This window comes from Cetorhinus maximus, chromosome 34 (genome assembly GCF_964194155.1).
Source record: "Cetorhinus maximus chromosome 34, sCetMax3.hap1.1, whole genome shotgun sequence".
Taxonomy (NCBI): domain Eukaryota; kingdom Metazoa; phylum Chordata; class Chondrichthyes; order Lamniformes; family Cetorhinidae; genus Cetorhinus; species Cetorhinus maximus.
In genome coordinates, this window is record NC_135912.1 from 172974 (window position 1) to 199436 (window position 26463).

Sequence of the window (26463 nt, forward strand, 5' to 3'; positions counted from 1 at the left end):
CACACACACACACCCCCACACACACCCCCCACACACACACCCCCCACACACACACCCTCACACACACACCCCCACACACACACACCCACACAACTTCCCACACACACCCCCACACACACAACTTCCCACACGCACCCCCCACACACACACCCCCACACACACACACCCCCACACACACACCCACACACACACACCCACACACACCCCCCACACACCACCCCACACACACCCCCCACACACACACCCCTCACACACACCCCCACACACACACACCCACACACACACAACTTCCCACACACACCCCCACACACACAACTTCCCACACGCACCCCCCACACACACACCCCCACACACACACACCCCCACACACACACCCACACACACACACCCACACACACACACCCACACACACACACCCACACACACACACCCACACACACACACCCACACAAACTTCCCACACACACCCCCACACACACCCCCACACACACAACTTCCCACACACACACACACACACACACCCCCACACGCACCCCCAACCCCCCCCACACACCCCCCCACACACTCCCCCCCCACACACCCCCCCCACACACACCCCCATACACACACCCCCCACACACACACCCCCCACACACACACCCCCCACACAACCCCCCCACACAACCCCCCCACACCCCCCCCACACACACCCCCACACACACACCCCCACACACACTCCCCCCACACACACTCCCCCCACACACACACCCCCACACACCCCCACACACACAACTTCCCACACACTCACATTCACACTCACTCAAAAACACACTTTCAAACTCTCACCCACTCACAAGCGCACACAGCGCACTCTCGCACACTCTCAAACACGCAGTCCACACACACTTAAATGCACACACTCACACTCGCACAGACACACACGCAAACACACACACTCAAATACACTTAATCTCAAACGCACACACACTCAAACGCACACACACTCAAACGCACACACACTCAAACGCACACACACTCAAACGCACACACACTCAAACGCACACACACTCAAACGCACACACACTCAAACGCACACACACTCAAACGCACACACACTCAAACGCACACACACTCAAACGCACACACACTCAAACGCACACACACTCAAACGCACACACACTCAAACGCACACACACTCAAACGCACACACACTCAAACGCACACACACTCAAACGCACACACACTCAAACGCACACACACGGACCCACACACACAGACCCCCTCACACAGTCACAGAGACACACAGACCCACACACACACAGACCCACACACACAGACCCCCTCACACAGTCACATAGACACACAGACCCACACACACAGCGCACTCTCACACACACTCAAACACGCAGTCCACACACACTTAAATGCACACACTCACACTCGCACAGACACACACGCAAACACACTCACACTCAAACGCACTCACGCTCAAACGCACTCACGCTCAAACGCACTCACGCTCAAACGCACTCACGCTCAAACGCACTCACGCTCAAACGCACTCACGCTCAAACGCACTCACACTCAAACGCACTCACACAGACCCACATACACACAGACCCACACACACAGTCACAGAGACACACAGACCCACACACACACGGACCCACACACACAGTCACAGAGACACACAGACCCACACACACACAGACCCACACACACACAGACCCACACACACACAGACCCCCACACACACGCGCTCTCTAAGCCCTCCCTCCCCTGTAGACCTGGCTCCCCTTGCCCTGGAGAGCAAAGCCTCTGAGGGGAGGCCGGGCGGTGATGTTTGGTTTAAGGCCATGTCGGAGTAGAGGGGAGCTGGGTGAATTAGCAATAATCCACTTGCTGTGTAAATAATAGTTCACAAAGGATTAGCAGGAGGATGAAGAGAATCAGTGGAGTGTTTTCCTCTCACTAAATCCTCCTCACAACAGGACTAACAATCCCAAAGCTAAATTTCTGTTTACTTATTGGCATTCAGCAGAAGCCTTCCCTATAGGCCTCAGTTTGTAATGTGGGGCGTTACTCACCAACACGCTCTAACCCGCATTAACCCCAGGTTAAAACAGGGAGGTAAAGGGCGGTTAAGTTAAAAGTGCCATATCATTGTAGTAAATCACCTCGGCAGCTATGGTGCTGAGGCCAACTGGGGGGTCAGGTTTGATCCCCAATCTGTGCTGAGCTGAGCTGATCCCCGGAGGCCCCAGGACAACACACGGTCTCCACGGACCTTATAGCGAGAGAGGCAGATCACCCACCCCGGGGATCCCCCTCACTCTCCAGAGATCCTGAAATCCACCCCGGGGAATTCGCTCACTCTCCTGGGATCCGGGAATGGGGAATCCCGCTCACTCTCCTGGGATCCGGGAAAGGGGAATCCCGCTCACTCTCCTGGGATCCGGGAAAGGGGAATCCCGCTCACTCTCCTGGGATCCGGGAAAGGGGAATCCCGCTCACTCTCCTGGGATCCGGGAATGGGGAATCCCGCTCACTCTCCTGGGATCCGGGAATGGGGAATCCCGCTCACTCTCCTGGGATCCGGAAAAGGGGAATCCCGCTCACTCTTCTGGGATCCGGGAATGGGGAATCCCGCTCACTCTCCTGGGATCCAGGAATGGGGAATCCCGCTCACTCTCCTGGGATCCGGGAAAGGGGAATCCCGCTCACTCTCGGTGATCTGGGCTGCCAGGGTGACGTGGGGATTTGAGCTGGGAGCAGGTTGGAGCTTTCCCCATCTGAATCTATCACCCGTCACCTAAGAGAGCGAGAGCCTGTACTGGGGGGGGGATCGGGGGGGGCGGGGATCGGGGCGGTGGGGTGGCAGGAGGAAGTAGGGGTGGGAATTGAGCGAGGCAGGAACCGGGTGAACATTAGCGAGTGTACAAAAACATACACACACAGCAAAACACACACACACAGCAAAACACACACACACAGCAAAACACACACACACAGCAAAACACACACACACAGCAAAACACACACACACAGCAAAACACACACACACAGCAAAACACACACACACAGCAAAACACACACACACAGCAAAACACACACACACATACACACACACACATACACACACAGCAAAACACACACACACATACACACACAGCAAAACACACACACACAGCAAAACACACACACACATACACACACAGCAAAACACACACACACAGCAAAACACACTCAGCAAAACACACGCACACAGCAAAACACACACATACAGCAAAAAACACACATACAGCAAAAAACACACATACAGCAAAACACACACATACAGCAAAACACACACATACAACAAAACACACACACAGCAAAACACACACGGCAAAACACACACGGCAAAACACACACGGCAAAAAACACACACACACAGCAAAACACACACAGCAAAAAACACACACAGCAAAAAACACACACACAGCAAAAAACACACACATAGAGCAAAACACACACGGCAAAACACACACGGCAAAAAACACACGGCAAAAAACACACGGCAAAAAACACAGATACACGGCAAAAAACACAGATACACAGCAAAAACCACACACAGCAAAAACCACACACAGCAAAAACCACACACAGCAAAAACCACACACAGCAAAAACCACACACAGCAAAAACCACACACAGCAAAAACCACACACAGCAAAAACCACACACACACAGAGCAAAACACACACGCAATAAGTACAAAACACACATAGGAAAATACACACACATGCACACAGAGAAAAAAACACAGCGCAAAACACACATACACACTACAAAAAGAACACAAACACACACACCATAAAACACACGCACACACAGGGAAACACACACACAGTAAAACATACACACAGCAAATCACACATGCTCCACAAAACACACACACTGGAAAACACACACACACGTGTGCATTCACACACACAGACACACATACAGCCACACACACACACACACACGCTCTCAGAAGCAGGTTACTGTGGGGTAGGAGGGTGCTGTCGGTGAGTGGATGTTTCTCACGGTCTGGCAGCCGGTGGGAAGCCCAGGATTGTCCCCTCTCTGCCATCAGTTAACACAGCACAGACAGCAGAGTCAGCACAGCTTCTCCCTGCACAGGATGGTTCCCTTTGGGTAACTTCATCAACTCAACAGCTCCGGAATTCTCTCTGCCAAATGAGCAGTTACCTAAACTAATTAAAATAAATTAAACTCATTAAAATAATGATTGTTCTCTTTATCTCAAGGGGGGCTGGAATGCAAATTGGAGGAAATGATGCTTCAAGTTGTACAGAGCCATGGTCAGACCCCAGCACTCTCTCAGCACTGACGCTCCGACAGTGCGGCACTCCCTCAGTACTGACCCTCTGACAGTGCAGCACTCCCTCAGTACTGACCCTCCGACAGTGCAGCACTCCCTCAGTACTGACCCTCCGACAGTGCAGCACTCCCTCAGTACTGACCCTCCGACAGTGCAGCACTCCCTCAGTACTGTCCCTCCGACAGTGCGGCGCTCCCTCAGTACTGACCCTCCGACAGTGCGGCGCTCCCTCAGCACTGACCCTCCGACAGTGCGGCACTCCCTCAGCACTGACCCTCCGACAGTGCGGCACTCCCTCAGCACTGACCCTCCGACAGTGCGGCGCTCCCTCAGTACTGACCCTCCGACAGTGCGGCGCTCCCTCAGTACTGACCCTCCGACAGTGCGGCGCTCCCTCAGTACTGACCCTCCGACAGTGCGGCGCTCCCTCAGTACTGACCCTCCGACAGTGCGGCGCTCCCTCAGTACTGACCCTCCGACAGTGCGGCACTCCCTCAGTACTGACCCTCCGACAGTGCGGCACTCCCTCAGTACTGACCCTCCGACAGTGCGGCACTCCCTCAGTACTGACCCTCCGACAGTGCGGCACTCCCTCAGTACTGACCCTCCGACAGTGCGGCACTCCCTCAGTACTGACCCTCCGACAGTGCGGCACTCCCTCAGTACTGACCCTCTGACAGTGCGGCGCTCCCTCAGTACTGACCCTCTGACAGTGCGGCACTCCCTCAGTACTGACCCTCCGACAGTGCAGCACTCCCTCAGTACCGACCCTCCGACAGTGCGGCACTCCCTCAGTACTGACCCTCCGACAGTGCGGCACTCCCTCAGTACTGACCCTCTGACAGTGCGGCGCTCCCTCAGTACTGACCCTCTGACAGTGCGGCACTCCCTCAGTACTGACCCTCCGACAGTGCGGCACTCCCTCAGTACTGACCCTCTGACAGTGCGGCGCTCCCTCAGTACTGACCCTCTGACAGTGCGGCACTCCCTCAGTACTGACCCTCCGACAGTGCGGCACTCCCTCAGTACTGACCCTCCGACAGTGCGGCGCTCCCTCAGTACTGACCCTCCGACAGTGCGGCGCTCCCTCAGTACTGACCCTCCGACAGTGCGGCACTCCCTCAGTACTGACCCTCCGACAGTGCCGCACTCCCTCAGTACTGACCCTCTGACAATGGGTCTCGGACCCACAAACCTCTGACTCAGAGGGTGTGTTCTACCCCCTGAGGTGCCCCCAGCATGAGCTGCTCTGGAAGGGGGCAAATCCAAAGTACTGCGGATGCTGGAAATCTGGAATAAATACAGGGAATGCTGGAAAAGCTCAGCGTGTCGGACAGCCTCTGTGGAGAGAGGAACAGAGTTAACGTTTCGAGTCTGTGTGACTCTCCTTCAGACGCCGTTTTGGAGATATCGCGTGAAGTGTTTCTAGATAAAGAGAGAATTCCCACAAAGCTGTGATCGGAGAATCACAAGGACATTGTTCTGAATAAACTCCCCCCCGCCCCCCACCAACAGTCCCATAGGGACGATGGGCTGACAAACTCAATAAACATTCCTACATCGACATCGCTGCCCGACAATCTGCTGCTGCCTGACTCTCCCCGGTAAGCAGATGTCTGCTCGTGGGGGTTGTCTCCGGAATGTTCTGAACCGGAATATTCCCATCCCGACACAAGCTGCCAGGTCCCGCTATCGCTGACAGGTCCCCAACTTCATTCCGAATGTTCCCGGAAACAGCAGTTTCAGCCATTGGAGCGATTCGAGTTTAAATTGCACAGAGACAGCCACCCAGAAATAGGCCATTCAGCCCATCTGCTCCGTGCTGGTGCTTCTGCTCCACACCAGCCTCCTCCCACCCCCCCTTTCCATCTCACCCTATCCCCATATCCTCCTGTTCCTTTCTCCCTCACGTGTTTATCCAGCTTCCCCTTAAATGTCTCTACACCATTCACCTTGACCGCTCCCTGTGGGAGTGAGTTCCACACCCTCCCCACTCCCTGGGTAAAGGAGTTTCTCCTGAATTCCCCCTTGGATTTATTAGTCACTCTCTTATATTTCCAGCCTTTAGCCTCCCCTACAAGTGGAAACATCTCCTCCACCTCTACCCTATCAAACCCCTTCACAATTTTCGAGTGCTCTATCCCCCTCAGCCTCCGCTTTTCCAGAGAGATGAGACCCGGTCTGTTTGGTGTTTCCACAATGATCTGTTTTGTGGAATTAGCTCAGGGCCTAATGTTAGCGTCAGTGTCACAGGGGGACCAGGAGGAGAGGGGAATCAGTCAGGATTCACACTCACAGTGGTTGCTGGGAACCTCAATTTTAAAATTCTCATCCTTGTTTTCAAATCCCACCATGGCCTCACCCCTCCCTATCTCTGTAACCACCTCCAGCCCCGACACCCCTCCCTATCTCTGTAACCTCCTCCAGCCCCTACACCCCTCCCTATCTCTGTAACCTCCTCCAGCCCCTACAACCCTCCCTATCTCTGTAACCTCCTCCAGCCCCGACACCCCTCCCTATCTCTGTAACCTCCTCCAGCCCCTACAACCCTCCCTATCTCTGTAACCTCCTCCAGCTCCTACAACCCTCCCTATCTCTGTAACCTCCTCCAGCCCCTACAACCCTCCCTATCCCTAACCTTCTCCAGCCCCTGCAACCCTCCCTATCCCTAACCTTCTCCAGCCCCTACAACCCTCCCTATCTCTGTAACCACCTCCAGCCCCGACACCCCTCCCTATCTCTGTAACCTCCTCCAGCCCCTACACCCCTCCCTATCTCTGTAACCTCCTCCAGCCCCTACAACCCTCCCTATCTCTGTAACCTCCTCCAGCCCCGACACCCCTCCCTATCTCTGTAACCTCCTCCAGCCCCTACAACCCTCCCTATCTCTGTAACCTCCTCCAGCCCCTACAACCCTCCCTATCTCTGTAACCTCCTCCAGCCCCTACAACCCTCCCTATCCCTAACCTTCTCCAGCCCCTGCAACCCTCCCTATCCCTAACCTTCTCCAGCCCCGACAACCCTCCCTATCTCTATGATCTCCTTCAGCCCCTACAACCCTCCCTATCTCTGTAACCTCCTCCAGCCCCTACAACCCTCCCTATCTCTGTAACCTCCTCCAGCCCCTACAACCCTCCCTATCCCTAACCTTCTCCAGCCCCTACAACCCTCCCTATCTCTATAATCTCCTCCAGCCGCTACAACCCTCCCTATCTCTCTAATCTCCTCCACTACAACCCTCCCTATCTCTGTAACCTCCTCCGGCCCCTACAACCCTCCCTATCTCTGTAACCTCCTCCAGCACCTACAACCCTCCCTATCTCTGTAACCTCCTCCAGCCCCTACAATCCTCCCTATCTATCTAACCTCCTCCACTACAACCCTCCCTATCTCTGTAACCTCCTCCAGTCCCTACAACCCTATCTCTGTAACCTCCTCCAGTCCCTACAACCCTCCCTATCTCTGTAACCTCCTCCACTACAACCCTCCCTATCTCTGTAACTTCCTCCAGCCCCTACAACCCTCCCTATCTATCTAACATCCTCCACTACAACCCTCCCTATCTCTGTAACCTCCTCCAGCCCCTACAACCCTCCCTATCTCTGTAACCTCCTCCAGCCCCTACAGCCCTCCCTATCTCTGTAACCTCCTCGAGCCCCTACAACCCTCCCTATCTCTGTAACCTCCTCCAGCCCCTACAACACTCCCTATCCCTGTAACCTCCTCCAGCCCCTACAACCCTCCCTATCTCTGTAACCTCCTCCAGCCCCGACAACCCTCCCTATCTCTGTAACCTCCTCCAGCCCCTACAACCCTCCCTATCTCTGTAACCTCCTCCAGCCCCTACAACCCTCCCTATCTCTGTAACCTCCTCCAGCCCCTACAACCCTCCCTATCTCTGTAACCTCCTCCAGTCCCTACCACCCTCCCTATCTCTGTAACCTCCTCCAGCCCCTACAACCCTCCCTATCTCTGTAACCTCCTCCAGCCCCTACAACACTCCCTATCCCTGTAACCTCCTACAACCCTCCGAGATCTTTGCGCTCCTCCAATTCCGGCCTCTTGACCATCCCCCGATTCCCATCGCTCCACCATTGGCGGCCGGGCCTTCAGCTGCCTGGGGGCCCTAAACTCTGGAATTCCCTCCCTAAACCTCTCCGCCTCTCTCTCTCTGTCTCTCTCTCGTTTCAGACGCTCCTTAAAGCCTCTCCCTTTGACTGAGCTCTCGTTCGCCCGCCCCTCATATCTGCCCATGTGGCTCGGGGTCAAAATTGAGATTGATCATTGCTCCTGTGGGGCACCCCGGGCCCTTTCGCCTGGTAAAGGTGCTACATAAATGCAAGATGTTGTTGTGACGGGCTGGTCCCATGTTGAAGCGATTGATCCGGGGTCGAATGAAGGGTTTAGCTGCCCGTGTTGAACCTGCACACTCCCGTACCAACCCTCCTCCCTACCGCGGTCCCCAACCCCGAACAGCCCTAAAGACCAGGCAATACCTCTCCAACTACCCGAGGCATCGTCTAACCCGCTGTGTCTGTTTATCCTGCAGATCCCAACGCCCCGGTGCAGCCAAAGAGGCCAAGCAGTAAACAGGACCAGCCGGAGCCCAGTGAAAAGCCCAACTTAAACCCAAACATCAAAACAGACAAGGAGAACTCAACAGGTATGTCAAACAGCATCGAACCTCGGCTCTCACTCCCTCCCCCAAACACCAACTGGCATCACTGACCAAGTCTTTCAGCTACAATCGAACCATGGAGATTATATAAAAACCCTTTTCTAAACCGCTGGTTAGGCCTCAGCTGGAGGATTGGCTCCAATTCCAGGCTCTGCCCTTTAGGAAGGATGTCCAGGTCTTGGGGAGGGTGCGGAGGGAGATTTACTAGAAGGTTCCCAGGGATGAGGGAGTTCAGTTCATGTGGAGAGGCTGGAGAAGCCGGGATTGTTCTCCTCAGAGCAGAGAAGGTTAAGGGGGAGATTGAATCGAGGCGTTCAAAATCCTGAGGGGTTTGGATAGAGTCAATGAGGAGAAACTGTTTCCAGCGGCAGGAGGGTCGGTAACCAGAGGGACACAGATTGAAGAGAATCGGGAAAAGGACCAGAGGGGGAGATGAGAAGAAGGTTTTTTTTTAACACAGTGAGTTGTTGTGATCTGGAAGGCGCTGCCTGAAAGGGCGGCGGAAGCAGATTCAATAGGAACTTTCAACAGGGAATTGGAGAAATACTTGAATGGGGGAAAAATGGGGGTAGGGGAGGGGGAGCGGGACCAATGCATCCTATTCTTTATTTTTATTTTTTTGCTGTCCAAGTGACCCAAGGGGGTCCTTTAAATTCATTCGCTGTGGTGTCTCCGGTAAATGAAAGGGACTGAGGCGGGCTGGGTGGGATTAACCAGGATGTTACCCGGTCCCTTTGCGATCAGGCGGCCTCCCCTGTGCAGCCTGAAGGGAAACCTGTTTGCAAGCTACAGATTATTGGCCACAGTCCACCAGCATCAGGGAGGTGATAAATGGACACCTATTTCAGATGGGCGGCTGGGAGGAGATGGAGAGGATGAAACTCCCTGTGCGGTATATGAAGGTTCCTGACCTCCTGTGATTTAGGAGGTTCCTGATTGAAGGAGACAATGAAGGATGTTTATTGGAGGACGGGAGGCTGGAGATCTGTTTGGGGAGTTGGATAGTTTGAACTTTGACTGACAGGAGTGCGCATGGATTAAATGGAAATCCACGGCCCACCACCATCTAGAAGGACAAGGGCAGCAGACACATGGGGAACACCCACCACCTGGAAGTTCCCCTCCAAGCCACTCACCATCCTGACTTGGAAATATATCGGCCGTTCCTTCACTGTCGCTGGGTCAAAATCCTGGAACTCCCTCCCTAACAGCACAGTGGGTGTACCTACACCACAGGGACTGCAGCGGTTCAAGAAGGCAGCTCACCACCACCTTCTCGAGGGGCATTGAGGGATGGGCAATAAATTCTGGGCCCAGCCAGTGACGCTCACATCCCCATGAAAGAATTTTTAAAAATGCCCCCGACACCTTCATTTACCCCTCCCAACCTCACCCCCGAATCCTTCATTCCCCCCCCTCCCAACCCCCTCAACACCTCAGTTTCCCACCCCTCCTAACCTCAACCCCCACCCCCCCACACTACCTGCACACCCTCCTTTCCCAGTCAAACCCAGACCTTCCTCTCCCCACCCCAGCACACCTTCCTCTCCACCCCCTTGATGATCATTCATAGCAGCCCATGGCCAACACTGCGATGTCCCAAAGCAGACCACAGACATTAACGGAGACCTCCCACCTTCCGAGAGCTGCTTTGTGGCGGAGCCACGTCCATGAGAATCCACCCAGCGAGGGATGCACGTGTTCCCCCAGGGTCCGGTAGCTGTCGGGCTCCAGCATCTACTGCTCCTCGGATGTCCGAGGTGTGGGCGAGGCCCTGAGGGAGCCCCGGCCGTTAGCCGAATGCAAATCAGGTTCACACCGGCCTCCAGTGGGATTGATCTTCCCACCATCGGATGATCCCACTGTGATTTCATGTGGGTCTGAAACCAATTTTTGGCCCTCTCGCTTCTCCCCCTCTCGCTGAATTCTCCCATCTCACCGAATTCTCCTCTCTCCCCGAATTCTCCCCCCTCGCCGAATTCTCCCCCTCTCGCCGAATTCTCTCCCTCTCGCCGAATTCTCCTCTCTCCCCGAATTCTCCTCTCTCCCCGAATTCTCCCCCTCTCGCCGAATTCTCCCCCTCTCGCCGAATTCTCCCCCTCTCGCCGAATTCTCCTCTCTCCCCGAATTCTCCTCTCTCCCCGAATTCTCCCCCTCTCGCCGAATTCTCCCCCTCTCGCCGAATTCTCCCCCTCTCGCCGAATTCTCCCCCTCTCGCCGAATTCTCCTCTCTCCCCGAATTCTCCTCTCTCCCCGAATTCTCCCCCTCTCGCCGAATTCTCCCCCTCTCGCCAAATTCTCCTCTCTCCCCGAATTCTCCTCTCTCGCCGAATTCTCCTCTCTCGCCGAATTCTCCTCTCTCCCCGAATTCTCCTCTCTCCCCGAATTCTCCTCTCTCGCCGAATTCTCCTCTCTCCCCGAATTCTCTCCCTCTCGCCGAATTCTCCCCCTCTCGCCGAATTCTCCCCCTCTCCCCGAATTCTCCCCCTCTCCCCGAATTCTCCCCCTCTCGCCGAATTCTCCTCTCTCACCGAATTCTCCTCTCTCGCCGAATTCTCCTCTCTCGCCGAATTCTCCCCCTCTCGCCGAATTCTCCTCTCTCGCCGAATTCTCCTCTCTCGCCGAATTCTCCCCTCTCGCCGAATTCTCCCCCTCTCGCCGAATTCTCCCCCTCTCGCCGAATTCTCCCCCTCTCGCCGAATTCTCCCCTCTCGCCGAATTCTCCTCTCTCGCCGAATTCTCCCCCTCTCGCCGAATTCTCCCCCTCTCGCCGAATTCTCCCCCTCTCGCCGAATTCTCCTCTCTCGCCGAATTCTCCCCCTCGCCGAATTCTCCCCCTCTTGCCGAATTCTCCTCTCTCGCCGAATTCTCCTCTCTCGCCGAATTCTCCCCCTCTCGCCGAATTCTCCCCCTCTCGCCGAATTCTCCTCTCTCGCCAAATTCTCCTCCCTCGCCGAATTCTCCCCCTCTCGCCGAATTCTCCCCCTCTCGCCGAATTCTCCTCTCTCGCCGAATTCTCCTCTCTCGCCGAATTCTCCTCTCTCGCCGAATTCTCCCCCTCTCGCCGAATTCTCCCGCTCTCGCCGAATTCTCCCCCTCTCGCCGAATTCTCCTCTCTCCCCGAATTCTCCCCCTCTCGCCGAATTCTCCCCCTCTCGCTGAATTCTCCCATCTCACCGAATTCTCCTCTCTCCCCGAATTCTCCCCCTCTCGCCGAATTCTCCCCCTCTCGCCGAATTCTCTCCCTCTCGCCGAATTCTCCTCTCTCCCCGAATTCTCCTCTCTCCCCGAATTCTCCCCCTCTCGCCGAATTCTCCCCCTCTCGCCGAATTCTCCCCCTCTCGCCGAATTCTCCTCTCTCCCCGAATTCTCCCCCTCTCGCCGAATTCTCCCCCTCTCGCCGAATTCTCCCCCTCTCGCCGAATTCTCCCCCTCTCGCCGAATTCTCCTCTCTCCCCGAATTCTCCTCTCTCCCCGAATTCTCCCCCTCTCGCCGAATTCTCCCCCTCTCGCCAAATTCTCCTCTCTCCCCGAATTCTCCTCTCTCGCCGAATTCTCCTCTCTCGCCGAATTCTCCTCTCTCCCCGAATTCTCCTCTCTCCCCGAATTCTCCTCTCTCGCCGAATTCTCCTCTCTCCCCGAATTCTCTCCCTCTCGCCGAATTCTCCCCCTCTCGCCGAATTCTCCCCCTCTCCCCGAATTCTCCCCCTCTCCCCGAATTCTCCCCCTCTCCCCGAATTCTCCTCTCTCGCCGAATTCTCCTCTCTCGCCGAATTCTCCTCTCTCGCCGAATTCTCCCCCTCTCGCCGAATTCTCCTCTCTCGCCGAATTCTCCTCTCTCGCCGAATTCTCCCCTCTCGCCGAATTCTCCCCCTCTCGCCGAACTCTCCCCCTCTCGCCGAATTCTCCTCTTGCCGAATTCTCCCCCTCTCGCCGAATTCTCCCCCTCTCGCCGAATTCTCCCCCTCTCGCCGAATTCTCCTCTCTCGCCGAATTCTCCCCCTCGCCGAATTCTCCCCCTCTTGCCGAATTCTCCTCTCTCGCCGAATTCTCCTCTCTCGCCGAATTCTCCCCCTCTCGCCGAATTCTCCCCCTCTCGCCGAATTCTCCTCTCTCGCCGAATTCTCCTCTCTCGCCGAATTCTCCCCCTCTCGCCGAATTCTCCCCCTCTCGCCGAATTCTCCTCTCTCGCCGAATTCTCCTCTCTCGCCGAATTCTCCCCCTCTCGCCGAATTCTCCCGCTCTCGCCGAATTCTCCCCCTCTCGCCGAATTCTCCTCTCTCGCCGAATTCTCCTCTCTCCTCGAATTCTCCTCTCTCCCCGAATTCTCTCCCTCTCGCCGAATTCTCCTCTCTCGCCGAATTCTCCTGTCTCACTGAATTCTCCTCTCTCCCCGAATTCTCCCCCTCTCGCCGAATTCTCCCCTCTTCCCGAATTCTCCCCTCTCCCCGAATTCTCCTCTCTCGCCGAATTCTCCCCCTCTCGCCGAATTCTCCCATCTCGCCGAATTCTCCTCTCTCGCCGAATTCTCCTCTCTCGCCGAATTCTCCTCTCTCGCCGAATTCTCCCCCTCTCGCCGAATTCTCCTCTCTCGCCGAATTCTCCTCTCTCGCCGAATTCTCCTCTCTCGCCGAATTCTCCCCCTCTCGCCGAATTCTCCTCTCTCGCCGAACTCTCCCCCTCTCGCCGAATTCTCCCCCTCACCAAATTCCCCTCTCTCGCCGAATTCTCCCCCTCTCGCCAAATTCTCCTCTCTCGCCAAATTCTCCTCTCTCGCCAAATTCTCCTCTCTCGCCGAATTCTCCCCTCTCGTCAAATTCGCCCCTCTCGCCGAATTCTCCTCCTCTTGCCAAATTCTACTCTCTCGCCGAACTCTCCCCCTCTTGCCGAACTCTCCCCCTCTCGCCGAATTCACCCCCTCTCGCCGAATTCTCCTCTCTCGCCGAATTCTCCTCTCTCGCCGAACTCTCCTCCTCTCGCCGAACTCTCCCCCTCTCGCCGAACTCTCCCCCTCTCGCCGAACTCTCCCCCTCTCGCCGAACTCTCCCCCTCTCGCCGAAATCGCCCCTCTCGCCGAATTCTCCTCTCTCGTCAAATTCCCCGTCTCGCCGAATTCTCCCTTCTCGCCAAATTATCTCCCCCTTGCTGAATTCTCCCCTTCTGCCCAGTGTGATGCCCGACGCCGATGGGGCTGGAAAATTCTGGCCTGGTGTGTGTGTTTCAGCGTGTGTGTGTGTGTGTGTGTGTTTCAGCGTGTGTGTGTGTTTGTGTGTTTCAGCGCGTGTGTGTGTGAGTGTGTGTGTTTCAGCGTGAGTGCATGTGAGTGTGTGTGTTTCAGCGTGTGTGTGTTTCAGCGCGTGTGTGTGTGTGTTTCAGCGTGTGTGTGTTTCAGCGTGTGTGTGTGTGTGTGTGTGTGTGTGTGTTTCAGCGTGTGTGTGTGTTTGTGTGTTTCAGCGCACGTGTGTGTGAGTGTGTGTGTTTCAGCACGTGTGTGTGTGTGTTTGTGTGTTTCAGCGCGTGTGTGTGTGTGTTTCAGCGTGCGTGTGAGTGTGTGTGTTTCAGCGTGAGTGCATGTGAGTGTGTGTGTTTCAGCGTGTGTGTGCGTTTCAGTGTGTGTGTGTGTGTGTTTCAGCGTGTGTGTGTGGTGTGTGTGTTTCAGCATGTGAGTGTGTGTGTTTCAGCGTGAGTGCATGTGAGTGTGTGTGTTTCAGCGTGTGTGTGTGTTTCAGTGTGTGTGTGTGTGTGTTTCAGCGTGTGTGTGTGTGTTTGTGTGTTTCAGCGCGCGTGTGTGTGGTGTGTGTGTTTCAGCATGTGAGTGTGTGTGTTTCAGCGTGTGTGTGTGTGTGTTTCAGCGTGTGTGTGTGTGTGAGTGTGTGTGTTTCAGCGTGTGTGTGTGTTTCAGCGTGTGTGTGTGTGTTTCAGCGTGTGTGTGTGTGTGTGAGTGTGTGTGTTTCAGCGTGTGTGTGTGTTTCAGCGTGAGTGCGTGTGAGTGTGTGTGCCTGTGAGTGTGCGTGTGAATGTGTGTGTTTCAGCGTGTGTGTGTGAGTGTGTGTGTTTCAGCGTGTGTGCGTGCGAGTGTTTCAGCGTGTGTGAGTGAGTGTGTGTGTGTGACTGTGTGTGTGTGTGTGTGTGTGTGTGTGTTTCAGCGTGTGTGAGTGTGTGTGTTTCAGCGTGTGTGTGTGCGTGTTTCAGCGTGTATGTGTGTGTGTGTTTCAGCGTGTGTGTGTGTTTCAGCGTGTGTGTGTGTGTGTGTGTTTCAGCGTGTGTGAGTGACTGTGTGTGTGTGTGTGTGTGTGTGTGTGTGTGTTTCAGCGTGTGTGAGTGACTGTGTGTGTGTGTGTGTGTGTGTGTGTTTCAGCGTGTGTGAGTGAGTGTGTGTGTGTGTGTGTGTGTGTGTGTGTTTCAGCGTGTGTGAGTGAGTGTGTGTGTGTGACTGTGTGTGTGTGTGTGTGTGTGTTTCAGTGTGTGTTGATTATATTCCATACGGAATGAATTTCCATTGCGCTGTCCACAGCCTCAGGCTCGGGGTATGAAGTGGTTTATCGAGGTGCACTCAGTGCTGTTTGGAAAGCAGCCAGTTTACCCAAAGCAAGTGGTAGCTGATAAATAAAGATGTCGAGAATGTCGGTCTCTCTGGATTCTGGGAAACTGTCTTCAAGGGAACACTCTGCTGTGACTTTTCAGTCAAATGTATTCTTACATTTTGGATGTGTTGTGTTCTGGCTGCAGCCTTTATCCTGCACTCTAACTGGATTTGAATGTTTGGTTGGGTGTCACTGAAGTGCCCTTATTAACCAAGGACAGAGGCTTGCGTGTGTCTCATTGTGAACAATCTAATTACATTTTAATGTACTTTAGTCATTCGCTTACAGTCTGTCTTGTCAAACTGAGCTTTGCGCTTGTCTGATTTTGACACTATCCAGTCTGCTGTTCCTGTACTGTAGCTTCCAGTCACTCCCTATGTACTGGATGTGACAGCACCAGGCAGTGACTGGGATTCGAGTAACATCTCCCAGGCATCTGCACCCAGCAGTGCCTGAGACGCTGACATCAACAACATCTTAACAGTGGCCTGATTCCGTTTTTAAATTCATTTTCGGGATGTGGGCTTCACTGGCTGGGCCCAGCATTTATCACCCATCCCTAATTGCCCCTTGAGAAGGTGGTGGTGAGCTGCCTTCTTGAGCCGCTGCAGTCCCTGTGGTGTAGGTACACCCACCGTGCTGTTAGGGAGGGAGCTCCAGGATTTTGACTCAGCGACAGTGAAGGAACGGCCGATATATTTCCAAGTCAGGATGGTGAGTGACTTGGAGGGGAACTTCCAGGTGATGGTGTTCCCCATGTGTCTGCTGCCCTTGTCCTTCTAGATGGTAGTGGTCGTGGGTTTGGAAGGTGCTGTCTAAGGAGCCTTGGTGAATTCCTGCAGTACATCTTGTAGATGGTACACACACTGCTGCTACTGTGCGTCAGTGGTGGAGGGAGTGAATGTTTGTGGATGTGGTGCCAATCAAGTGGGCTGCTTTGTCCTGGATGGTGTCGAGCATCTTGAGTGTTGTGGGAGCTGCACTCATCCAGGCAAATGGGGAGTATTCCATCACACTCCTGACTTGTACCTTGTAGATGGTGGACAGGCTTTGGGGAGTCAGGAGGTGAGTTACTCATCGCAGGATTCCCAGCCTCTGACCTGCTCTTGTAGCCACAGTATTTATATGGCTAGTCCAGTTCAGATTCTGGTCAATGGTAACCCCCAACATGTTGATAGTGGGGGATTCAGTGATGGTAATGTCATTGAACATCAAGGGGCGATGGTTGGATTCTCTCTTGTTGGAGATGGTCATTGCCTGACACTTGTGTGGTATGAATGTTACTTGCCACTTGTCAGCCCAAGCCTGGATATTGTCCAGGTCTTGCTGCATTTGGACATGGACTGCTTCAGTATCTGAGGAGTCGCGAATGGTGCTGAACATTGTGATGAAGGTTATAGTTTCAGAATAAGGGGTCTCCCATTTGAGACGGAGATGAGCAGCAATCTTTTCGCTCCGAGGGTTGTTAGTCTGTGGAATCCTGTTCCATAGAGAGCAGTGGAGGCTGAGCCATTGAGTATATTTAAGGGGTAATTGGACAGATTTTTGATTAACAAGAGAGTCAATGGGCATTGGGGATGGACAGGGAAGTAGAGTTGAGACCACAGTCAGATCAGCCACAGCCTTATCCAATGGTGGAGCAGGCTTGAGGGCTGAATGGCCTACTCCTGTCCATAACTTGTATGTCCTTATGTTCCTAAGGACCTATGATGAAGCAGCTAAAGATGGTTGGGCCTCAGACACGATCCTGAGGAACTCCTGCAGTGATTTCCTGGGGCTGAGTGAATTTACATAGAATCTAGCAGCAGGAGTAGGCCATTCGGCCCTTCGAGCCTGCTCCACCATTCAATATGATCGTGGCTGATCCTCTGTCTCAAGCCATTCTTTCTCTCTATACCCCTTGATGCCCCTAATATTCAAAAAACTACCAATTTCTTTCCTGAATATACTCAGTGACCCGACCTCTACAGTCTTCTCTGGTAGAGAATTCCACAGGTTGACCACCCTCAGAGTGAGAAATCTTCCCTCATCTCAGTCCTAAATGGCCTGCCCCTTATCCTGAGACTGTGGCCCCTGGTTCTAGACTCCCCAACCAGAGGAAACACCCTCCCTGCATCTAGTCTGTCTAGCACGAGGCTGAGTGGCCCGTGAGACTGAGCCCGCGAGACTGAGCCCGCGAGGCTGGGCCCACGAGACTGGGCCCGGGAGACTGGGCCCACGAGACTGGGCCCACGAGACTGGGCCCGGGAGACTGGACCCGGGAGACTGGACCCGGGAGACTGGGCCCGGGAGACTGGGCCCGGGAGACTGGGCCCGCGAGACTGGGCCTGCGAGACTGGGCCCGGGAGGCTGGGCCCACAAGACTGGGCCCGGGAGACTGGGCCCACGAGACTGGACCCGCGAGACTGGGCCCGGGAGGCTGGACCCGGGAGACTGGGCCCGGGAGACTGGGCCCGGGAGACTGGGCCCACGAGACTGGACCCGCGAGACTGGGCCCTCGAGACTGGGCCTGCGAGACTGGGCCTGCGAGACTGGGCCTGCGAGACTGGGCCCGGGAGGCTGGGCCCGCGAGGCTCTCCCTGTGAGGTGAGGCCTGAGCGATTGGACCCTCCATCTCCAAGGGGCACTCAGGCCAGTGCGGGTTTATTGGGATAAAACACCATAAACAAGGGGATGCCTGAGCTGGAGAGAAAACGAAAGGTTCCTCGAGTTCTCAGCAGCTGTCAGTGCCCCCAGTCGGCACTGATGATATTATTAGGCGATGGAAGGTTCACTAGGCCAGTTGCCAATGGTTTCCCATGAGGTCCAGCACGATACTGTGAGCCTATCTCTGTTATTAAAGCTGCTGCCTCTCCAAGTCTCAAAGCCCAGCCAACCTATTAGGTTTATTACAGCATAACGAAAGCTGAACCCCCTCCTCTGTAATATCTCTGGCAGGCCTCACTTTAATTCATGGGATCTGTCTGTGCCCCAGACAAAGCCTCCCTGAACACTACCTCTTAATACAGAGGATCACTCCCTCCTGCCTCCACCCTTCCCTCCCTCATTCCTCCCCTCACTCCCTTCTTCGATTTTGAATCAACCGTTTAGGTTTGAGATTGGATTTGTTTCGGACACGCAATGTGCTGACTGCCGGTTAATGGTGTTTGGATTTCTGTTTAAACACACCACCCAGATTTCAGTAATATGTAGACCAGGCAGCTGTGAAATGTTCAGACTTATCCCAGTGTAACTGAAACATAGCACTCTGTAAAATTAACACACTCAGCTTGTGGCTGGAGAGATTAATACCAGATTTATTACAATGGGTGTTGTACTATTGATGTATAATATCGCAGGTCTGTCACTGTATAACACTGGGGTACAGTACTGGTGGGGACGGGTCTGTCACTGTATAACACTGGGGTACAGTACTGGTGGGGACGGGTCTGTCACTGTATAACACTGGGGTACAGTACTGGTGGGGACGGGTCTGTCACTGTATAACACTGGGGTACAGTACTGGTGGGGACAGGTCTGTCACTGTATAGCACTGGGGTACAGTACTGGTGTGGACAGGTCTGTCACTGTATAACACTGGGGTACAGGACTGGTGGGGACAGGTCTGTCACTGTATAACACTGGGGTACAGTATTGGTGGACAGGTCTGTCACTGTATAACACTGGGGTACAGTACTGGTGGGGACAGGTCTGTCACTGTATAACACTGGGGTACAGTACTGGTGGGGACGGGTCTGTCACTGTATAACACTGGGGTACAGTACTGGTGGGGACAGGTCTGTCATTGTATAACACTGGGGTACAGTACTGTTGGGGATGGGTCTGTCACTGTATAACACTGGGGTACAGTACTGGTGGGGATGGGTCTGTCACTGTATAACACTGGGGTACAGTACTGGTGGGGACGGGTCTGTCAGTGTATAACACTGGGGTACAGTACTGGTGGGGACGGGTCTGTCAGTGTATAACACTGGGGTACAGTACAGGTGGGGACGGGTCTGTCACTGTATAACACTGGGGTACAGTACTGGTGGGGACGGGTCTGTCACTGTATAACACTGGGGTACAGTAGTGTTAATGGGAGCTGACAGTCCTGGGTCTGTAATAAGTGTGAAGTCATACACTTAGGGAGGTCAAACAGTTCCAGGGATTACACAATAAATGCGAATGTACTAAGAGGGGTAGATGAAGTGAGAGATCTTGGCGTACAAGTACACAGGTCCCTGAAGGCAGCAGTTCAAGTAGACAAGGTTGTAAAGAAGGCATATGGAATGCTCTCCTTCATTGGCTGAGGTATAGAATATAAAAGTAAGGATATAATGTTGTAATTGTATAAAACACTGGTGAGGCCACAACTGGAGTATTGTGTGCAGTTCTGGTCACCACATTACAGGAAGGACGTAATAGCTCTGGAGAGAGTGCAGAGGAGGTTTACAAGAATGTTGCCAGGGTTAGAAAAGTGTAGCTATGAGGAGAGATTGGATAGGCTGGGGTTATTCTCCTTAGAACAAGGAAGGCTGAGAGGTGACTTGATTGAGGTGTACAAAATTATGAGGGGAATAGATAGAGTGGACAGGATAAAATTGTTTCCCTTGGTGGAGAATTCTAGAACCAGGGGACATAGATTCAAGATAAGTGGCAGACGGTGTAGGGGGGATATGAGGAAGAACTTTTTTATGCAGAGGGTAGTGGGTGTCTGGAATTCGCTGCTCAAGTTGGTGGTAGAGGCAAAAACTCTAAACTCTTTTAAAAAGTACCTGGATCTGCACCTAAAGTGCTGTAAGCTGCGGGGCTATGGGCCGGGTGCAGGAAGGTGGGATTAGAAAGGGCACCTGGGTGTCCCCGGGCTGGCATGGACAAGATGGGCCGAATGGCCTCCTTCTGTGCTGTAACTTTTCTATGGTTCTATGTGGTGAGGGGGCGTTTGGTGGGTGTTATACAAACATAAGAAATAGGAGCAGGAGGAGGCCATTCGGCCCCTCGAGTCTGCTCCGCCATCCAATAAGACCATGGCTGATCTGTTTGGCAGAGAGTTCCAAAGTTGCACAACCCTCTAAGAGAAAAAATTCTCCTCATCTCTGTCCTAAAAGGGCAACCCCTAATTTTAAAACAGTGCCCCCTAGTCCTGGACTCACCCACAAGAGGAAACATCCTTTCCACGTCCACCTTGTCAAGGCCGTTCAGGATCTTGTAAACTTCAATCAAATCCCCCCTCACTCTTCTAAACTCCAGTGGAAACAAGCCCAGTCTGTCCAACCCTTTCCTCATCAGACAACCCTGGTCGAGTTTGTGTTAGTGTTAGAGTTAGCGTTTGGATTTGTGTTAGGGTTAGAATTACATATTGTACACTACTCACAGCACAGAATTTGTGTTGGGGTTAGGGTTGGTATAGGTTTTAGGGTCGGGTTTATGGCTGGGGCTGGGTTGACGGTTGGGGTTTAGGGTGGGGTTTAGGGCTAGATTTGGGTTTAGGGTGGGGTTTAGGGTTAGGACTACATTCAAGTTTAGGGTTAGGTTGGGGGTTAGGGTGGGGTTTAGGGTTAGGTTGGGGTTTAGGGTTAGGTCTAGGGTTAGGGTGGGGTTTAGGGTTGGGGTTTAGGGTTAGGTTGGAGTTTAGGGTTAGGTTTAGCGTTCGGGTGGGGTTTAGGGTTAGGGTTAGGTTCGGGTTTAGGGTTGGGTTTAGGGTTAGGGTGGAGTTTAGGGTTGGGGTTTAGCGTTAGGGTGGGGTTTTAGGATTAGGGTGGAGTTTAGGGTTAGGTTTAGGGTTGGAGTTTAGGGTTAGGTGTGGGTTTAGGGTTAGGGTGGAGTTTAGGGTTGGGGTTTAGGGTTAGGGTGGGGTTTAGGGTTGGGGTGGGGTTTAGGGTTAGGGTTAGGGTGTGGTTTAGGGTTGGGATTTAGGGTTAGGGTTAGGTTCGGGTTTAGGGTTGCTGTTAATGGAAGTAGATTAGTAGGAGAGCTACATTTAGCTGGAGTAGTGGGTAGGAACCTCCGCTCTGAACTTTGCTGCTGTGGGAATGAGGTGACTGGACCGGAGCCGATTGAAGTGAGTGAAGGCTCTAACGCCTCGAATGTTGCCGGGAAAATGAAGATTGCATTTTTAAGAGATGAACGTGGGGACAGGACAGGGTCATTCAGCCCGTGGAGCCCGGTGCCTTTCAGTTGGGCGATGGCTGACCTGTATTTAGGGGCACTCGAGGGGACGGTGCGAGATGTAAATTGACGCTGTTCAGTTATCGAGTTAACCGGCCTCTCCTCTTTGTTCCCCAGTCTCCCTCACCAACTCCAGCGGGAATGGAAACCGGGAACATGGCCCCGTGCTGCCCTCCAACATCCCACTGATCGCCGGATCGGCCGGGGGGTTGGCCTTCTTGCTCCTCGTCACTGGCGCCATCGTGGCCGTGGTCTGCTACAGGCGGCGCCAATCCAAGCAGGCCGAGAGTCAGCGGCCGGCCCTCCATCTCAGCACCCTCACCAGCCCCAAGCGGGGCACGGGGGGTAACAACAATGGCTCTGAGCTCAGTGACATCATCATCCCTCTCCGGACTTCCGACAGCACTTTCTGTCCCCATTACGAGAAGGTGAGCGGGGATTACGGTCACCCCGTGTACATTGTCCAGGAGATGCCACCTCAGAGTCCCGCCAACATTTACTACAAGGTATGAAGACACGCGGGGTGGGTGGGTGGGCCGGGTTGGAAGGATTTGAGGGGAGGGGGGGAGTGTGCGGGGGGTTGGGGTGGGGGGCGGGAGCCAGCGGACGATTTAAAACAGTGTTTCCTTCTAGAACTTTCCGGACCTTCCCGTGGCTGCTTCTGAGAAGCTTGCAAAGGGGGAATTTGCACAGGAGGATGGGAATGAGAAAGGACAGGACTTAGACCCGGACGTTTAGTTTGGAGATGTGAAACCGTGGACTTGGCCAAGCGATTGGTTTATCGCACCCCCCCAACCCACCCTCCACCTCGCCCACCCCCCCCCAACCGTGGGGAAGAAATTCTCTCCAGGACTCTCCAGGAAACCCCTCTTCCCCTCACCCTCCCTTCCCCTCCCCTGCTCCGATCATCACCAGCCGCCCCTCCGGTTGGGTTTGTAGGCTCAGCAGATGGTGGGAGTTGACCGGAGGCTTTTTTTAACACGGGATAACCACGGCAGCCCTGGATGCAGTTTGAGGATGTCCTTTGTCTGTCGGAGCACACGCTTAGAGATGGACTGGGCTACTGGCTCCTGACAAAATTGTCCTACCAGAGAGAGAGAGAAAGAGAGAGAGATGCCAAGAGTGGAACTCAAAACTCAACTTTCCCTCACACGGAATGAAGGCCTCGCTTGGAAGTACCTCTTTCGGGATTTGACACTCAGAGTCATGGAGAGGGCGGGGAGCACATGTTGTTTTGCCTGAAGCGTTGAGTCTGAAGTCGGACATGTCTCGGAGAGGCTGCATTCGCACGAGCGAAAAAAAACAAAGGTCGGCAGGAGGAGAGTTACGTTTAGCTCAGGCTTCCAGCCGGGCCTAGCTAGCTCCAGCCTGAACCTGGGGGGGTAAGAGGTAACTCGATACCCAGGGCCAATGAAGCTTGCGAAGGGTCTCATGAGCCTGATGTTGCCGGGGGAAAAAAAAGACTATCTTTTAGAGACAAACATGGGGACAGGAGGAGGCCATTCAGCCCCTCGAGCCTTATCCACCATTCATTGGGATCATGGCTGATCTGTATCAACACCATCTCGGCCCCGTAACCCTTAATCCCCTTACCCAACAAAAACCCTATCAACTGAAATTTCCAATTGGCTCCCAACCTCGACAGCTTTTATTTCGGGGGGGGTGCGGGGGAGAGATTTCCAGATTCCCGCTCCCCTCTGTGTGAAGAAGTGCTTCCTGACATCACCCCTGAACCAATTTGAAGGTTCTGCCCCCTTGCTCTGGACCCCACCCATCCCCAATCAGAGGACATAGTTTCTCTCTGTCGACCCCATCGAATCCTTTAGTCATCTTGAACCCCTCGATTAGATCACCCCCCCTTAATCTTCTACACTCGAGGGAATTTAATTAATTTAATTTAACCCTTTTAAGTGTTGGTATCGTTGTGGTGAATCTGGAATTTGACTAAACGCGAGGAGTCGTGAGCTGGTCTTTCTGAATATGGAGATGCAGCCGGGTACAGATCTGGTGTTGGCCATCTTCCTTTGAATCAGGAGCCCTGTGTTCCGACACTTCAACCGATGGACCTTGTGCTTTTACTGCAAAACCCTTTCCTCAACTTGTCCAGTAGGAAACCACTGGGTGGGGGTGGAGGCATTGGCCAAAGGGCAGAGGTCATGAACCCGAAGCCTCAGTGATGCTACAATTTGACGTCCCTGTGTCCTTTGGTCCAATCATTGAGGCCAGAGAGAATGTGTGGGTGGGAATGGAGTGACCACATGTCCTGAGTTCACACAGGGGCTTGGAGGGGGCCTCTGGGCCCATATAAACCTCAGGAACACAAGTCAGGCCTAGCTCTGAGAAACACTCCTAAATTCACCCCCTCAGTCTGTGCCAGACCCCTCCTTTGCCCCCTATTCAATGGAGCTCATGACTCCCCCCCACCCCCCAGGGCAGAGACTGGGGAGGGAGGGCTCCGAACTGTTTATTCAGTTCATGGACAGTGTGAGATTTTCACTCCTGCTCACCATGGCGGAGAGGGGAGGGAGAGAGGGGATTGTTGTCAGTGTCCGTCTGGTGAGGAGCACTGCGGCAGAGGAGAGGGTATCAGATCAGCAGGAGTGAGGGGAGCCTCCCCCTGTGTGGAGCATGAGGGTCTGACTGCCCCATGGTGTGTGTGTGTGTGTGTCCGAGTCCTCTCCCTCCATCATCCCCAGCCAGGGATTGGTCCAACGATCGATCCACCAGCTGGTCACAAAGTGCAGTCACTCACCTTGACTCAGTTTGCAGGCCGGAGCCTCCAGTCAGTCCGCGCGAGGCAATCCCACCTTGCGCCCACGGTGATTCCGCATCCTCGGCACCAGCTCCTTAAAACAAGCCCTGCGGCCTTCACAAGATGGACAAGCTGCCCAGGCGGGGCGGGCATCACCTCCCACTTCCCTTTGCCCTCTTGGCCCAAGCAGCGTTTGTTGTGGGTGCAGCCGCCCACTCCCCTTCCAGCGGGGCCGGAGCTCGGGATGCGGCGCCCAGGCCTCCCAAGGCGAGGAAAATAAACTAGGCCCCGGGGGTTGGGGGGTGGTGGGGGAGGCCTTAACTACCAAGACAGGATCAGCAAGGGAGCGTTTGTCTGGTGAAACCGTGTCCCTGGACACACTATATCGTCGCCATGGTGACGGTGATGGAGATTGGACTGGATAGCAACGTCGAGGGTGACGTGTTGCTTAGCAACACGGAAGCGATGAGGATGGGGGGGGGGTGCCAGTAACCAACATGGTGGTGACCAAGACAGGGACCGGCACAGACCCTGATGGCTGATCACCAAGAGGGCTTCACACCGCGTTTTACCACAACTTCAACTGTTTGAGGCTTGGCGCTCGGCCTCTTTAAGGCGTCGACGCTAGAGGATCTGAATTGTACTCTGGTGGGGAAGGCCTCGCTCGGGTTGTGCTGCCTGTCTGGAAGACGCTGACCCTCCCCAGCTCAGCGTTTCCCCCATCTCCCTCTGAGCCAGGAATTCCAGCGATGCAAACTCCGGACACATCGGCAAAAGGACAAACCAGGTTTTACTGATGATTTTTGTGCCCTGAGTGGAAGTTTTCATTCTGTAAAAAGAATCCCACGCATTGCACAGCAAGATAAACCTTCTATCCGGTGTTTGGCAATTGTTCTCTCTGACCTGAATATACACCAAATTCAAACCTCCCTGTTCCTTAACATGAAATTTTGAGCTCATCGAGATGAGTCTTACTTTTCCAGCATCTACTGTTCCCATCAAACACTCCCAGGACAGGTACAGCACGGGGTTAGATACAGAGTAAAGCTCCCTCTACACTGTCCCCATCAAACACTCCCAGGACAGGTACAGCACGGGGTTAGATACAGAGTAAAGCTCCCTCTACACTGTCCCCATCAAACACTCCCAGGACAGGTACAGCACGGGGTTAGATACAGAGTAAAGCTCCCTCTACACTGTCCCCATCAAACACTCCCAGGACAGGTACAGCACGGGGTTAGATACAGAGTAAAGCTCCCTCTACACTGTCCCCATCAAACACTCCCAGGACAGGTACAGCACGGGGTTAGATACAGAGTAAAGCTCCCTCTACACTGTCCCCATCAAACACTCCCAGGACAGGTACAGCACGGGGTTAGATACAGAGTAAAGCTCCCTCTACACTGTCCCCATCAAACACTCCCAGGACAGGTACAGCATGGGGTTAGATACAGAGTAAAGCTCCCTCTACACCGTCCCCATCAAACACTCCCAGGACAGGTACAGCACGGGGTTAGATACAGAGTAAAGCTCCCTCTACACTGTCCCCATCAAACACTCCCAGGACAGGTACAGCACGGGGTTAGATACAGAGTAAAGCTCCCTCTACACTGTCACAGCCTTATGAGAGCATCACCCACATGTCCCTGTATAATATTTGCCTCCTCTCTGTTCTCTGTGAGATTTCCATTCCGGACTATGTTATTTTCTGGTTGATGAGGAATCCTTGGTGCTGTGTGGGACCCTGACCCATTGTGTGTTATATAGCTTGTGTAAACCCTTCCCATCGCATCCTGGGCCATTCTCGTTCTTCACTTCATACTGCTGTTCTCTCTGTCAATCCACCTTACACAACCCTCTCCTCAACTGGCTTCACTCAGTACACTCTTCACTCAGTACACTCTTCACTCGGTACACTCTTCACTCGGTACACTCTTCACTCAGTGCACTC

The 26463-nt window shown here is 53.9% G+C and overlaps 1 protein-coding gene across 1 annotated transcript in view; it reads left to right on the forward strand.

The window, feature by feature from the left end:
* Positions 1-22272, forward strand: part of LOC144671699 (ephrin-B1-like) — a 44601-nt gene extending 22329 nt beyond the window's left edge. Inside the window, exons 3-4 of the mRNA XM_078533715.1 lie at positions 8898-9011; positions 21878-22272. Coding sequence (XP_078389841.1) covers positions 8898-9011; positions 21878-22272 — 509 coding nt within the window. The remainder of the gene's footprint in view (positions 1-8897; positions 9012-21877) is intronic.
* Positions 22273-26463: the final 4191 nt, after the last annotated feature.